The following is a 16,793-nucleotide window of genomic DNA, read 5'->3' on the forward strand; positions in this document are numbered from 1 at the left end:
AGGGGGATTTTGTGTCAGATGAGATTCCTGTGGGATTTTTAGATCCTGTGTCGTCAAGGAATAGTAAGTGGACAGCTGTGAGTGCTGCAGTAATGAATGGGAGAATAAAACGGAATGTGAGGAATTGTCTAAGAGTCGCTTAATCTACTGAAAAGCCAGTTCAGATGCTTTCACTGAGACTTATGCTGATATATGGAATTGCTGCGAGGAGGTTAGTAATAACTATTGCCCCTCAGAACGACTTTGTTCTCAAGGTTAAGACGTAGCCTATAAATGCTGTGGCTATGACTGTAAATAGGTGATTCTAACGAAGTGCAGTTTCTAAAAAAGTCTAGGATCCATAATAGAACCCCGATCCTACAGGAAGAAACAGGCACATAAAAATATGGAGGCTCCATTTCCATGTAGATATAAGATAACTCACCTGTAATCGATGTTCTTGGCTGGGTAACATTAACTACTGCTGCTGCTGCTGCTAAGTCGCTTCAGTCATGTCCAACTCTGTGCGACCCCATAGACGGCAGCCCACCAGGCTCCCAGTCCCTGGGATTCTCCAGGCAAGAACACTGGAGTGGGTTGCCATTGCATTCTCCAACTAACATTAACTAGCTAAGTATTAATGATGAGAAAGTGGTTATTGTGTTTAATGTGTAATGTATTGCTAGAAATAAGCCTGTTAACATGTGTAATGCTGAACAAATGCCCAGTAGGAACTGAAATCTCCTCATGATGGGTTTGATGGGCTGGAAGAGCAATAAATGCATTGTTAATAATTTGTATTAATGGGTGTGGTTTTCAGATGATGGTGATTGGTGTTCGTATAGTTGAATAACAATGATGATTTTTCATGTCATTGGCCATGGTTTGAGTCCATGTGAGAATAATGATAACATATATTTAAGTTCTATTTTTGGCCATGGTTTGAGTCCATGTGAGAATAATGATAACATATATTATATTTAAGTTCTATTTTTGTAATTTGTTTTGTGGGGTTTTCTTCAAAACCTTCACCTATTTATGGTGGACTTGGGATGATTGTGGGTGGGGGTTATGGGATTATGTTGAATTTTGGTGGCTCATTTTTGGATTTAACAGTATTTTTTTTTTATTTGGGGGGATGTTGGTTGTGTTTGGTTATATGACAGCTACTGAACAGTATCCTGTGGTTTGAGTCTCTAATATTAGAGACTGTTTTAGGTATATTTCTTTCAGGGTTGATGATAAGAGTTTTCAGTGGCATTTTATGTTTTAAAAGGTGAGAAAGTAGAGACTGTATTTAAATTTAACAGACTAGGGGTTGAGTGATGACAGAGGTGATTCTGGAGTTTTTAGTGAGGAGGCTGTGGGAATTGCAGTGTTGTGTAGTTATGGTTCTTGATTTTAATTGTTACTGGTTGGCTATTGCTTATTGGTGTCGCATTTATTGTAGAGGTGACTTGCAGTGACTAAATACAGATATGCTATGGTGAGGGTAGTGAGGAGTGAGAAAAAATATAGTTCTGTTAGGCCTTTTTTGATACTAGTGTAGAAAATTTTAGTTGAATGAGGGAGGTAATTTGTGGTAAAATACTCTCGAGTCCGATTAAAGCTAGGAGGGATGATGCTAATATGCTTCTTTCCATATCTGGAGTTATAGTATTACCATCACTGATCTCATATGGAACTATGTATCATCACCTTATCAGAGGCTCAGTCACACGTTTGGTAATGCAAGAAAACAATCTTGTAAAACAGGCAACATAAACAATATAGCTAGCAGTGTTAGTAAGGTCGTAAGTGAAAATTTAAGAACCTCCATTAGTTGCAGCCCAGCCCATCCCAGTTCATCTGACTTTGTCTGTCTGTTCTATACCAGCCCTTACCTTTTGGGGAAATTATATATTGGCATTGTCCACAAGGCACCCAGCCCACTAGGTTGGCCAACCCTAGTATGGTGTCACTGTCCCCAACGTAAGGGAGCCTTTAAGTTTAAATGACCGTACTTGGTGTTAACTTTCTGTTGCAGATCACGGAGTGTCCAATCTTCATCCCAAAAATTAAGCTTTAGAAAGAAACAGTGTTTCCTTTTAATAATTAAACTTTGCAGCAATTAACATAACAGCAAGGAACTATCTGAGAAGTGAGTCTTAGTGAACACAGACCTCAATAAATAACATTAGAATTTGGTATCCACAGAAGTCTCTCTTTCTCTCTAAAATTAGCCTCATTTTTATCACATCTAGCCAAATCAAGATATCTTGATTTAAAATTAAGTCTGATTAATTGATTAAGATAGCCTCCCTAGGCCAGGAAAGCCACACCATGGCCTTGTCACAGATTTAGGTGAATTCCTCCCTTTTTGAGGTCCGTAAAATACCTTGAGATGCCTGCACCAGTTAGGAGGTGGCCTTCCTAATTTATCTGATAAAGCTGCTGGGAACCTAAGAGTTTCCAATCTCTAGAGCAAATTAGGTACAGAGAAAGAAGTGTTTCAGTTCTGCTTACAAAGGTATAATTTAGCAAACTGCTGTAAGTCATAATTAGTTTGAGGGGAAAGTTTTTTTTTGGAAAACACATATTAAAATCTAGTAATGTTTCAGACTTTAAAACACTTGGTCAAATAAGATCATACAGCACTGTAAGATAATACTTACTCCTTACCCAAAGTTACAAGAGATCTCAAAAGCAAATACAGTGTGTGGAGCAGGGGATGGGGCACCTGAGAGCAGCACTGACACAGCCCCACGGCCGTGTGCGCAGTGGCTGGCGGGGGGCAGCTGTAGCATGGTTCGCTCAGAGCTCTGTGATGGCCTGGAGCATGGCGGGGAGGGGCTGTATGCACACAGACAGCTGATTCACTTTGTTGTGCAGCAGAAACCAGCAAGGCATTGTAAAGCAATTATCCTACAACTAAAACTTTAAAAATAAATTCAAGGGGGAAAAAAGCAAATACAGATCCCTTACCAGGCAGTGCTAGTGGTAAAGAACTCGCCTGCCAAGGCAGGACACGTATGAGATACAGGTTTGATCCCTGGAAAGATCCCCATGGAGGAGGGAATGGCAACCCACTCCAGTATTCTTTCCTGGAGCATCCCATGGACAGAGGAGCCTGGTAGGCTACAGTCCATGGAGTCGCAGAGAGTCGGACATGACTGAAGCAACTTAGCATGCAAGGGCACAAAAACTCACACAATCTGTTATCAAAAGCAGCATTCCAAGGAAACTGTCCTCTTAATAGAGAAAACCAGTCTTGTACCAACCTACTTTTAACAACAAAATTAACTTTACTTTAAACCTAGCCAATCCTGATGATCCACAAGCTCTCCATTATTTTCTGTATCCATATGAGCCTGTCCTCCATTTTCTTCTTCATTGAGAACAACCAGCTGTAAGAGTCACTTTCTTTTCTTTTAATAAAATGCAATTCTATTCCTCATACCTTCTTCACTGACAATACATATCCTCTTTTCCTACTGTATACTGAAATGCTTCTTTTATTATTTCTATTAGCTTTAATTACACATTTAAATTAGAGTGAACTCTTTAAAAACCTTAATTTCTAGTGAAAACTAAGAGGTAAGCAATTATGAATTATCTTTTGCATTAGGATTCTGTAGCTCAGTGAACATAAGTGCTAGTGATAATTCCTAAAAACATTTGCTTTCTTACAGAGAACATGTCAGGATGACACCAAACATATTCATTAATCATCCTAAATACCTTTAGTTTCTCCGTTTATTACAGTTAATGATGTTTCAGTGTCTTATTTGGGAATGACTTAGCTATTCAATAAATGTCCATCACTTAATTTAGAACAACTCTATATTTCAAGCAAATTTTCAAATATCTAGACAGAATTATCCTTAAGTAGACATTCCTACAATATAATTATTCCTAAGACATTCATCCAAAAGCTCTTATCTTGCATTCATTTAACTCACTTATAAAATTTCATTATGCCACGTTACTTTCCTTGCTGACAAATTTGTAATAGATATAATAAGATCTTAATACCTTTAGTTACACCTTGGTTCGCTGCTAAGTCGCTTCAGTCGTGTCTGACTCTGTGCGATCCCGTAGACGGCAGCCCACCAGGCTCCTCTGTCCCTGGGATTCTCCACACAAGAATACTGGAGTGGTGCCATTTCCTTCTCCATACCTTGGTTTAATACAAGTCATATAACTTGATGACTCTAAAGTCATATCTATTTAAATTAACAAAGTTTAAAACCAGATATTAATTTAATACTATTTCCCAGTTCACATGAACCTGAAATTAATTCTTGCCAATTCCTTTCTGTAGTTTTGAAAATTTATATAAGTGCTGAATTTTCTTAAGTAGAGCTCGTCGATGAATTAATTTTGATAATACCATCCAAAGGTAAGGAGATTATATATATATACAACCAGAGATCTCGCAGGTTCATTTTCTAAACTTAATCATGAATTGGGTATTATAAACCTCACTAATTTATGAGTAATAGTTGGAGTAAGTATAGTTTAGAAAGGTTCCCCACCCACCCCCATCTATCTCAGGAAATAGAGATGATCTAGATAAAATAGGACCCGGGCCCTCAGGATCTGTTAAGGCACAGGGTGAGAAAACCAAGTTCTCCTAGAAGGAACTGACCTCAGGGTCAGAATTCTAAAGGACACTGTATCAAGCTTGCCTTTTCTAACTGTATATACAAAAAGAACCAGTTTTGGAATTTTCAAGAGTTTCACCTAAACAGGTTTTCTCTGGAATCTAAAGAATATTCTGGCCACACAGTGTTATAATAAAATATCCTTCTCTTAATCACAGGCTCATAGCTAAAACCTTTTCAGTCAAGACAAATTCTCCCAAGAGCGCCCTGCAATGGAACAGAACCAGAATTTCCTATTTCAGAAGGCAGAACGGCCTCACAGATCACAACACAGAACATAAAACAGGCACGGCTGTCCTAATCAGACATTCCCTTAAATATAAGATTGAAGGTTCTCAGAAAACCTTCTACAGAGATGCAGAACTTCCGATTTGAGTTCTGACCAACAGGAACTAAGGGGTGGCCTTAGACGTCTCCTGCCACCTGCAGACACCCAGGTGTGACAGGACTTTCCCCCTGGGCTTAGAGGGAGGGAGGATGGGAACTCAGCCTTGCCAGAAACCAGATACCAGATACCGCAAGGTCCCTGCCCACAGGAGGTGATCAGGCTCCAGTCCTCAGATAACTTAGGCTCTTCCACTAGACTCCTGCATCCAGGACCAGAAGAGAAGGGTAGGATAGGAGGAAAGGGAAGGGAAAACAGGCCAGTGAAGTCGCTCGTTCCTTACCTGGTCAGGAAGCTCTGGCCAGTCGTGCACATCAGGAGGAGGCCAGGGACATTTAAAGGGTCCCAGTGCTGGCTACTGGGTCCGGTCCATCAGCAGGCAGGCTGATCCCTAATGGTCAGGAGGTCAGTCGTAGCAAAAGAGAGACCCTACCAGTCAGTTGTTGAAGGAAGGAGGACCCCTTCTAGGGCCTGAGACCGAAACCACCTGCCTTGGCCAGGCACATGATGACCACTTCCTCAGCTGTCTCACAACAGGAGATGTCAAGAAGGAACACGGTGCTGCCACTGAAAAATAACCAGGAGGATTCAGGAGAGGGGCCAAAAGCAGGAGGAGAAGACCAGCCTCCCAGAATCCTTCACTCTGGTTGAGTGAATCCTTCAATCCTTCAACATCTTGGCTGAGAGATGCAGATGCCACCAGGAGGGACCCAGAGTCAGACTATGGGCCAAGCAAAATGACTGGCCAGAGACGACCCCGAAACTAACCCTATTCCCAGAAAACCTGAGACTGCGAACCACGTGGCAGAGCAGTTCTCCTGGGTTCCCTCACCCTGCTGCTCTCCAACCGGGGTTGGGGGGTGTGGTCCTTCCCAACAAAGTCTTTTGCTGTGTCAGAATGTGTGTCTCCTCTGACGATTCACTTCCAAGAGTTAGATAAGAGCCTACTATTGGGCCTCAGAAGGGGTTCGCCCTTCCTGCAACGGTGGGAGACTGGATGGAGGAGGGACTTGACCTTGATCGCGGTCTGTGTGTGATGGGCGGGCTGCAGGAGGCACAGAGAGGCTGGGCACCAGCCACCACCACTTAGGTGATGTGGGCTTAGATGGAGGTTGGGGTGTGGGTGGTAGTGCCAAGAAGGTGGGCTGAAGTTGATCTTGGAGCTGAAGATGGAGACTTTCTAACAGACGTGGTAGGGGGTGATGGCGAAGAGTGTTTTCTGACTTGCAGTGACAGCAGTGTAGTGTAGTCGGGGGTCGGGGCTGGGGTAGGTTTGGGACGCCCGTGTGACCTCAAGTCCCACAGTCGCGTTGGCAGTGGTGGAGTGGGAGGGGGGCAAAGCTGAAGCCTCTTGGCATGGAGCTGATACTGAAAGCCATGGTGCTGGGTGGGCCCACCTGGGGACAGAGGAAAGTTGAGGACGTGGGTCCAGTACTGGAACACAGGCCCAGAAGAGGAGGAGGAACTACCCACAGAGAGGAGTCAGACCCACCTGCCATGCCAGGACTGCTCTCTGCCTCATCATCATCTTCTGATCCTCAGGGTATGGAGCCACAGCCCATCTGGAAACGGGGGGCTTCATCCGGAGCCAGCCTGGGGTCCCCCATCCGGACATCCAGTTCCACTTCCTGCCGTCCCAGGTGATCGACCATGGGCGGGTCCCCCCGCAGCAGGAGGCTTACCAGGTGGGCAGGCGGTCTCCCCATCACAGCAAGGCCTTCGGGGTAGGGGGGCCCTGAAGTCTGTGTCCTGCCCTCCAGCTGCTCAGTGTCTGAGGGGAGAGAAGCGGGGTGGGGAGTCAGAGGTAGAGTGAGACAGGTTGCACCCAGCCTGGGCCACCAGCTCTGGGTGCTGAGTACTAGAAATGGACAGAGAGGCCAGCTCTGCCCAGGGAATGCCAACCCTGAACATTTCGAACAATCAGGTATAAAGCCAGGAAGCAAGAGCCATCGACTGAGGTGGCTTGGTGCCTTGATTTGGGGAGGGGGGCGGGGGAGAGGTTACGATGCACAGTAGATGCCAAAATGCATCTGCTCTCAGTTGACTCTGGATGTCCAGTCCCGCCCCACAGGAAACCAGGGCATCTCTAAATGACTACGCTGGGGGTGACCGGGGTCACTGCTTCCTCTGGGCTCTTCCAGGTGCATGTGGGGACCATGCGGGGCACGAGCGTGGGCTGGCTCAAACTGAGAAGTGCCAACCCCCACGACCACCCTGTGATCCAGCCCAACTACCTGTCAACAGGTAATGCCCCAGCCACTTTTGCTTTGCCCAGACCTGAGCTTGTTGGGTCACTGAAAGACTGAGTGAATGAGTGCCTTTGTGGGGTTCGTATTTGCCCCGGAACGTTAGCCCTGGAGCCCACGTTTTGAGCCACAGTCACATTCTGTCCCCCATCCACCCCTCATCCTGGGCTGTAAACCTGCGCGTGCTGCACTGCAATGCCCTGAGTCCCCACACCAGTGGCCCCAGGATGGCACTCGACACAGATTTGCAGCTTTCAGAACAGCCTACCAAGAGATACACAGAGCTCTGGCTGTGTATAGACAGCTCACAGAGCATTTTTCCTACTGTTCCTGGGAGCATCTTCTAAAAGCAAATTACATTTCTGGACCTCTCTGTATACGCACAGCCAGAATGCCGCCCCCACCAGGCAGGTTTGGCCCAAGGATACTCACAGGGCAGGGCGTGCAGGCTTATCTCCATTTTGCAGATGAGAAAATTCAAATCCCTGATTTAAATGAAGGTCCTCTGGGCCAGGCTGTGTCCGTCTAGGATGCTGTCTGGGCTTCGTGGGACTCTGCTAGGTTATGCTGTCACTGCCGCTGGGTAGGGGACAGGCAGCCTGGGGGCTCGGACCTCCACGTCCTTGAACTGTGTCCCCTTGGGCAGCTTCTTGAGTCTCTCCAAGTGGAGAATCTTCCAGCAGGGCCAGCATGGTAAGAGGAAATGTCTCACCTGTTTCTTCTCGTCAACAGAAACTGACATTAAAGACTTCCGTCTCTGTGTGAGGCTGACCCGAGAGATTTTTGCACAGAAAGCCCTGGCACCATTCCGAGGAAAGGAGCTCCAGCCGGGAAGCCACATCCAGTCAGATGCGGAGATAGACGCCTTCGTGCGGGCGAAGGCAGACAGCGCCTACCACCCCTCGTGCACTTGCAAGATGGGCCAGCCCTCTGACCCCACGGCAGTGGTGGATCCACAGACCAGGGTGCTCGGCGTGGAAAACCTCAGGGTGGTCGATGCCTCCATCATGCCCAGTGTGGTCAGTGGCAACCTGAACGCCCCCACCATCATGATCGCAGAGAAGGCAGCCGACATCATCCAGGGGCGGCCGGCGCTCTGGGATGAGGATGTCCCGGTCTACAAGCCCAGGACCCTGGCCACCCAGCGCTGAGGTCGGCCCTGCCCGCGAAGGCCCAGCACAGCCCTTGCTCCACATGGACTTTCCTGAACCTGTCTAGAATGTTATCATCCAGTGGCCGAGACTTGGATAATCCCCTAAGAAAGGGGACCAGTACTGGTTAGTGAACTGGCTTCTTTCTTACCAGCATGTCCTCTCAGGCCTTCTGGGGCCCCTTCTCCCTGCCTCTGGGCAGGATAGCAACGGGGAGGGGAGGCTGGTGCAGAACGGGCAGCTCCTGGCAGGTCCTTGTCACGCGCTCCACAGCGCTCTCCAGTCCAGGGTCCTGCCGCCTTCCAGGGTCTGGGTCGGTGGGTCCTTCCCAGGCTCTGTCTGGAGGCAAGCCAGTCCAGGAACAGGGAGCTTGCACAGAGCCCAGGGCATTCTCCCCATCCGGCTGAAAACTGCACCGGAGGCCTGGAGTGAGGGAGCGTGGAGCTCAGCTGGGATGTGTGACGAGCCTCCAACATGCCTGGGCAGAGGGAAAGCTGCCTGCTGAAAGAAACAGGCTTCTTTCTCTGCTGCTTCCTGACTTCACCCCCAGAGGGAGACAGGAACTGGTGTTCAGCTGGGTCCCTCCAAGGGGCCTTGTAGCCCACCTCTATGATGCTTTTGTTCTTACTAACACCATCAGCCTGAGGCCGGAATTCTGGACCTTACTTCAGGACTCAGGAGTCTGCAGGGCCTCTTTACTACCATGGGTTTTAGGATTTAGCATTTTTAAAGATCTTCCTGTTGCCAGGAAACCTAGAAACCCAGAGCAGACCTGTACCCCAGCCTGCTCTGCGCAAAGCCCGGGGAGATGGGGACTGAGCAGTGGCCACGGCTGGCTAATTCTCATTCTCTAGATGTCCCCAGCAACAGACCAGGCGGGAGCCAGGCTGACGGATAAAGCAGTCAAGTAGAGCTATGATCCTCGTCCTGAAAAAAAACGCAATTGATTTAAAGACAAATGAATTGGCGAAGATTTGAGCTTGGGGGAAAAACAAAGTAACATTTAAAACAGATCTCTGATCTTTAAACTTATTCTAATTCAATAAGGCAACCCCATAACTTACTTTTGAACTGAGATCCATTATCCAGACTGTCATTACAAGGTAAAGAACATGTGGATGCGTTTTGGATTGATTTTTCTGACTGTATCCAGAAGCCCCTGTCTGGCAAGAAGGAAAGGAACTCCCGTTTGGAAACCTGCCCCACTGGACCCAGAATCAGAGGGAAGGAAGATGGAACATGCCAGGCTTTAACCCAGATCAGAGGGGGTTGAAGTGCCTTGGAGGCCCCACGGTTGAGAAAGATTTCTAGAAAGGTAGAAACAAGAAAGCCATCACACCGGCCTGCCTTTAAAAATGTTTGAGTAAAATCTTATTTGATCTTACCTGTGTCTTTATTTTCTGTTCCAGCAGAGGGTCAAGAGAGAAAATTCTGTGTCTGTCAAGAGACGTCTGTCTCCTAGAGAGGCCCCCACCAGCCCACAGGACTCCTCTGGGTCTGGAGCCGCTGGCAGGGGTGAAGGGCTGCAGGAGGGGGGTCCTGACCCCCCACTCTGAGGGCCACAGAGTGACACCTCCCAGCTGGTGACTGAACTTACCTCCTCGGGGGGGCATGGCAGGAGACGTGGTCATTCAGACCTGCATTCTCTGGTGCCTTCAGCCTCTGACACAGCAGCTGATAGGCTGGTGTGCGTGTGTAGGTGAGCAAAACTGCGTGTGTCGGGGGGGGGGGCCCGTACTGTGGGGCACCGAGGCCCCTCTCCCGCTCATGGCGTACCATCACACAATACTGCCGCACACACAGGTGCGTTTCACAGGAGAAAAGCGTGAGTGTCATACAGCCGACACCCAACAGGAAACTGCTATTGGGGTCCAGACCTCAGATAGAATATTCTCTCTGAGGCAGCTGCCCCCTCGAGCCCTAAGTGCTGGCTGGCCGGGCAGAGTGGAGCAGTGGCCCGTGTCCTAACCACCAGCTGTCTGAAGGGTCCAGCGCCACGAAGGAACCATCGCCTGCAGAAAGAAAGGGGGCTGTTGGCTGAGGAGGCCAGAGAGGGGAGGGAAGTGCCGACCGCAATCGGGGAGGGTGAGCCAGTCAGGCAGGCCCGAAGGGCATGGAGGGCACTCAGCCTCTAAAGGAACTGCGAAGACACCTGTTAAGCCCCTTAGCAGAAAGCCTGCAGTGCCCCCCCGAACAGGAGAACGTACATTTCCCAGAACGGTTGACAAAGCCTAACGGAAGCGGTGTGCGTGCCTATGGGCAGGCTCTGCGGAACACGGACCCCACTGAAGAAGCCCATGTGTGAACCTCTCCATCAGCACAGGATTCCTCCTGGTGGAGTAAGAGCCAGAAACCCAGCTAGAGCAGCGGCCCGCCTGCAGGTGACCAGAAAAGGGTGGGTCCCAGAGGTGGGACTCTGGCACCTAGAAACACAGCCCTTGTGCAGGCTGCAGGAGTCTTTTCCATAAATTCAAATAGAGTCTCCTTAGTCAAACCATGTTCCTCCACCCAAAGGGCATGTCATAGTTCCGCTGAACAACTTATCATCAGATCAAATACCTAGGCACCCTTCTCTTAGAAACCAGAAAAAACACACACACACCTTTCTCTGCTGGCCCTGTCTTGAGATCCAGGCAGCCTCCCGTGGCCTCTCCTGCCTCCACCCCCACGGGGCACCCTCACAGCCATGCTCACTCCAGTTCTCTGCTTGGAAGCAAGGGCCTCAGGCCTGCCTCTCTTTCTTGCCTACTCTCTTGGGTCCCCAGTAGAGAAGGAATATTATTTTGGAGAAATAAAAGCTTTTTCCACAAATGAAGGCGTAGCTGGAGTCTTGTTTCTGAGTCAGGAGAGGCTAATAAAGGAGCTTGGAACTCTGTGTGAAACTAACAGCTTTCAGAACAAACTGACCACCATCGTAACAATAAAAACCTTTGCAGGAAAGCAGGCAATGGGCAAAGACACTTAGGGCTGTGAAGCATAAATAGCACAAAATAAACTGCTCTGGTTTCTCTCACAAGCGTGGCATCAGACATAAAGCAGTCCGTCAGACATGTTAAACCCATTCTGTGCACCAAGAAGCTTCTAGGGCCTTCACAAGCTGCCCATCCCAGCCACCAGTTGATTCTGAAATATTTCAGAATCAGGCTGGAAGGTGCTGTGTGGCCCAGCTGTCTGGATGGAAATCACAGAGGCCGCAGTTAACGAGGTTTGTGCTTGCCGTTTCCGTTTTGGGACGTTATGGACAACACATAATGAAGGAGACTTCACGTACTATTCCTGGGGACAGCCCCAAGATGACTACTTTTTTAGGGGATGGGAGGGGAATTAAAAAGGAGAGACATTTAAAGTTTCCTGGAAGAAAAGAAACCATGTTCTGCAACTTCAAATTTTTCTTAACAGAAAAATTTAATGTCAGACGAGCAGTTGAACCAGGTGTAATGCAGACAGATATTAGGAGTGGTGCAGTCTGTAAAAATGGCACGTTGAGTGCTGACTAGCAAAGATCACCGACTATGCCAGGAAACTCGGTCCTGGCGGGACAGTTTTGGACTAACAGTGGGAAGCCACACGCTAAGACCGACACTTAGTGGAGAGATGGAGTCCAAAATGACGGTGACCGTGGGTTAGCCCTTTAGGAGAATGGTGCTGTCTGCAACTGGAATTAAGTTACCACTGGCACCAAAGGAGCCACGAGAATAAGAGAAAATCTACATCATTACAGCAGTGCCCTCACAGAGTACCTGTTCCTCTGGAGGCTGTCACTGGCAAGCACCAGCTCTGTGCAAGGAGAGCTCCCAAATACAATAAAATTCTTACACAGCTTTATTCTGAAGATCATTTTGCATTTTAATAAAAAAGAATTTATGTCAGGAAATAGTCATTTACAAACCTTGAAGTTTTTGCCTGGATCTGGAGTAAGAATGTCTTTAAGAAGAGGTTTGTAAGGTCTTCATAACAAAGTGTTATTTACAAAAAAAAAAAAAAAAACTAACATTAACAGGTCATGTATTCTTTAAAAATTTTGAACCAAAAACTGCTACTAGTCTTTTTGACCGCAGGGAATCCCTGCCACGGTAACTCAACAAAGTTGGTGTAATTCTGTGAACAGAAAAGGAAGCCTTGATGGGTCTGATGATCCCAAAGTGGGTTTTCATTGAGAAGTAGAATTGGAGTGAGAGTGCATTCTAGTGAAAACTTCAGCCCTCATTCAGTTGCATATAAAAGCCCTCCAAGAGGACACACAGCACAGCACTGTTCTGTAAAAAGGCAGCAATGCGATTTGTACAGACCCCGCCATCTAGTCCTGTAAGAGCCTCCTCTGCCTCCTCGGTCCCCCAGCCTCCAGCACTCTTCTGTTTCCTCAGACGCGCAGCCTTACCAGTCCCAGGGGGACAGCAGCAGAGAGACTCATTCACCACTGCCATTATTTCTGCACCAGAAATGCCAGAATGTCCTGTGGGGCAGCTGAGAAAACCAGGACTGTGAGTGAACGCCACAGGGTCCGAGTAACCAGCTCGACCTCCTCTGCAGTGAACTCATCGGAGGGGTTATTAAAGGAGAACAAAAGACAGTTGCAACCCATGGTGGATCAAAAGTTACAATATCAAATCACAGAACCCCTGCCCAAAGAAAAGACTGCAAATAGTCCTCTGGAATCTCTTGTGTAAAGATAGATTTATAGTGACTCAAAATATCTTAGAAAAATCTCTGTAGTGTCAAGTTCTTCTGAACTAAAGATTGTACCCCCAAAAGACTTTTCACTGAATAAATGAGAATTGGCTCTGTTTCTTCTATTATACTTCTGTATAGCCCAAGTAAAAATACTAATAGTTTCTAGATTTCAGTGGGGAACTACAGTTATTAGGACCCATGGATATTGCTGCATTTCAAATACGGTACAATAATTACAAAATATAGACCATCTCTTTACAAATACAAATTATAGTATATTACAAGTCATGTACAGTAAATCTATAATTTTTAAACAAACTAGCGTATCTAAGTTTACCTGGTTGCGAGTGCAGTATTATTCCAGTTTACAGTTGCCCTTAGCCTGACAGTCAGAAATCCGACTGTCGGAGCGACGCTCTCCTGCCTGTAAACTGGCATCACGTCACAGAAAACCCTGCTTACAGGGTCCTGCTTCCCCTCCCAGGATGACGGCTGGTAGGCTGGTCCTGACGTACACACTGTATTTCAGAACAGCTGAACAGGAATCAGGAAGCAGTGTGTTTTTGGGGTGGGGAAGGGTTTAAAAATGGATATGCTGGGCCCAGTGAACGTCTGATATGCTAGACCGATGGCTGAGGTAATGACACAGGTGTGGTGATCGTCATCACCTTTAAACCTTTCCCACCCCATGCCTGCGGGCGGCAGGCGAACGCTCCAGACAAGCCAGCAGGGCTCGTCTGACCCTCCTCGCTGGTCCTCTCCAGGAGGGCTGGACCCGCCCTCGCCCACACAGCTGGGGCACGGCTGTCCCCTGCCAGGTTTATGGCTTCCTTGAGGCATGACATCACTTGTTACAAAATTCTAACTGCGAATAGGGACTCCGCGCTAGTGCCTAAATTTTCCTAACTACGAGGCACTTTTCCCCTGGCCCTCGGGCGCCCCACCTTGAGGCCAGAGCCTGTCAGCGGCCCCCTGCAGGGGCTACAGGGTGGTGATGCAAATCATCTCGTCTGCCAGGTCCTCCTCGTCCCTCCCGGGGTCCGGCTCCTCGTCGCTGTAGCCAGGCCCAAAGTCCTGGAGCTCGTAGTCTTGCCGGTGGGAAACGGGGCCCACGTCTCCATTGGCCCGGGGATGCACGTTCCCGTTCAGCAGGTTGCTGGCCGCACTCTCCATCTCGTCGATGGTTAAGTCACAGGCATCGGCGATTTCGTGTTTTGTCGCCGACACGAACTTTGGGTCCCTCGCGTACCGTCCTAAGCCTTCGGATATCAGAACCTGTATAGAGAAGAGGGTCAGTGGCATGGATGCAGAATGACAGAAAGACCACCTCATGCACTGACTGCATGATATGCTTTTGGGACCCAGCCAGTCCCATCGGCAAGACCGCATCCAGGGTAACTAAGCCTGGAGGTAAATGGGAATCTAAAGGAGCTCAAACACTGCACGTGGCCCAACAAGACTGAAACCCACAGCCGACAAATGTCGCAGAATAAACAAGTCGTATTTGTGGGACTAACATACACAATCCTAGGTGTGGCCAGCAGGGGTGCTGTTTCTACGGTTTAGTAGCTAAGTCGTGTCCGACTCTTGCGACCCCATGGACTACAGCATGCCAGTCCCTGGTGGCTGGCGTGATGTTTTTATACTTGTGCTTTAAGTTCCATCCTTGCTGCCAAGAAGTGGGCGGTTGTGCACGTTCAGAAGAGGCATCCTGGCTCCGGAGCCCCCCCGCCCTCAGGACCACCTCCCCAGTGCCACCGTCCCTCCCGTGCAGACTTAGCGGCCACACTCACTGCCTCCACCAGGCTGTCCGCGCTCCTCTGCTTGTCGCTGTTCTTGTTGTGGAAGCTGCTGGGGACGGTCAGGCTGGCTGGTGTGAACGTCCGATAGGAGACGCTGGGCTCGTCCGTGTACCACGAGCTGCGGTGCAGGGACGGGAGGCTGCCGTTGACCTGGTCTGGGGCCTCTGGCCGCTCAACCTGGATCAGCGGGGTATAGCACGGCGTCCAGTCCCGATACGACGGCGTGGCCGGGGGCGTGGCCCACGACCGGGTGGAGTGGCTTGGCGAGTACTTCTGGGCTTTACTGGAATCTAGGCCGGCGACTGCCATGATCTGAGGAGACAGAGGAAGCGGGGTGAGGTCCTCAGGGGTCCTGGCCTCGGGTGCCCTCAGAACAGGCCAGGCTCAAGGCCCTGGTTTATAGGGGCTTCATAAGGATACAGCGCTCTGAGTAATTCAGTGAACTGGCTATAAAAACTTGGCTGCCTAACAGACTGTGTTTGCTTTTGCCCCCAATCTATATCTCCTGATCCCCAGGTGGGAATCAGTTGCTCGTGAAATTGCTTAGAAGCATGAAGACGACACAAGTCGTGGAGTACAAACATGCCACCTGGATGACTCTGGGTTTGAATAGGGAAGTGCCTTTAGGGCAAGCTGACGGCGCCCAGCGCTCAGAGAAATGGGTTGGTTCTCTCAGGCAACTCGTCTGCAGCCGGCACTCTGCTCAGAAGCACCGCCGGGTACAAGCCTGCTTCTTCCACCTACAGCGGTCCACGGCAGGCCTGCCCTGCATCCTCCTCTGCAAGGGGCACAGGGGACAGTGAGGCCAGGTCTGTGGCCAAGTCAGAAGCCGGGACCATCCAAGGGATGCACACACAAGCCTACAGGGACCTCCATGCCTACTTAGTGTGTGGTATGTGATGCCTGGGGCCTTCCCAGGGTTTGTCCTCCATCCACGACAGAGTAGGACACAGCAATTAATGTAAAAATGGTGAAAAGGGACAAGGTTGGCAGAAAGACCTGAAGAGAAACTCTGAAGCGGCAGCTAGTGTTTACGTGCTCAGGACACTGGGGTTGCGCCCCTGGAGCTGCCCGGGGGCCGCTCACCTGCTGCTGCATCAGGTGCAGAGGCAGGGCCGTGCGGGGCGGGAAGGCAGGCGACGGCGGGACCTCCTCCTGGCTGCTCTGCCGGCGCAGGCACTCGAAGTTGAAGGAAGACCTGCGGGGGGCTGAGACGTGAAGCACACGTGTGACTGTGGAACCAGCTGTCAGGCCCTGGACTCTGGGCGTCCAGCAGCAGGGGCCCAGGAGGAAGCAAGCCAGGCACCCAGAGAAGAGCACTCGGCATGGTGGCGGGGGTGGGGGGTTGTCTCAGAACTTCAGGAAGAGAAAGCAGCCCGACTGAGGGGTGTTTCCAAAAAGAGACTTAATGTCTCGGCCCCGAAACATCTGTTCTCTCAGGAGGAGCCAGAGAGCCATGCTCTGACTCGAGGCCCCTGGCCCTGCATGCGGTAGGGACACAGCGTCTCAGGTCAAGTACATGACCGCACTGGAGAACCCACAGATGCCTGCCGACTGCCTGTTCTCTTCCTGAGCATCCCTGGGGCTGGAGTGTCCTGTGGCTGCTCCCAGGCTGTGGTCACCCTTCTGTCTGCTACCTGCCCGAACAGCTCAACCAGATTAACAGGCAGATCCCCTTGTGGGGCAAAGACCCAGCTTCCCGAGCCAGGAAGACAGAAGACACAGGAAAGGACACCTTGAACTGTAAAGAATGTGGCTAGTTGTCCTTAACAGACCACAAACAGGCTTCCCCGGTGGCGCAGTGGTAAAGAATCTGCCTGCCGATGCAGGAGACAGGAGACACGGGTTCGATCCCTGGGTCAGGAAGATCCCCTGGAGAAGGAAACGTGAACCCACTCCAGTATTCTTGCCTG

The 16,793-nt window shown here is 49.4% G+C and overlaps 2 protein-coding genes across 22 annotated transcripts in view; one reads left to right on the forward strand and one right to left on the reverse strand.

The window, feature by feature from the left end:
• CHDH (choline dehydrogenase) overlaps positions 1-13,205 on the forward strand; it is a 28,147-nt gene extending 14,942 nt beyond the window's left edge. Inside the window, exons 5-7 of the mRNA XM_061396676.1 lie at positions 6,553-6,695; positions 7,152-7,254; positions 7,989-13,205. Coding sequence (XP_061252660.1) covers positions 6,553-6,695; positions 7,152-7,254; positions 7,989-8,407 — 665 coding nt within the window. The 3' untranslated portion in view covers positions 8,408-13,205. The remainder of the gene's footprint in view (positions 1-6,552; positions 6,696-7,151; positions 7,255-7,988) is intronic.
• The window catches only part of CACNA1D (calcium voltage-gated channel subunit alpha1 D), a 362,663-nt gene that overhangs the window by 10,501 nt on the left and 335,369 nt on the right, over positions 1-16,793 (reverse strand). For 13 of the 21 annotated variants that reach the window (XM_061396674.1, XM_061396665.1, XM_061396667.1 and 10 more), the window contains 5 exons: positions 15,967-16,088; positions 14,872-15,192; positions 7,689-14,353; positions 6,503-6,781; positions 1,983-5,577 (listed from right to left, as the gene is read on the reverse strand). In XM_061396674.1, coding sequence (XP_061252658.1) covers positions 14,060-14,353; positions 14,872-15,192; positions 15,967-16,088 — 737 coding nt within the window. In that variant the 3' untranslated portion in view covers positions 1,983-5,577; positions 6,503-6,781; positions 7,689-14,059. Of the gene's footprint in view, positions 1-1,982; positions 5,578-6,502; positions 6,782-7,688; positions 14,354-14,871; positions 15,193-15,966; positions 16,089-16,793 lie in introns of those variants that run through there. The other 8 variants (XM_061396671.1, XM_061396670.1, XM_061396659.1 and 5 more) reach the window with 7 other exon arrangements.

This window comes from Bos javanicus, chromosome 22, assembly GCF_032452875.1.
Source record: "Bos javanicus breed banteng chromosome 22, ARS-OSU_banteng_1.0, whole genome shotgun sequence".
Lineage (NCBI taxonomy): Eukaryota > Metazoa > Chordata > Mammalia > Artiodactyla > Bovidae > Bos > Bos javanicus.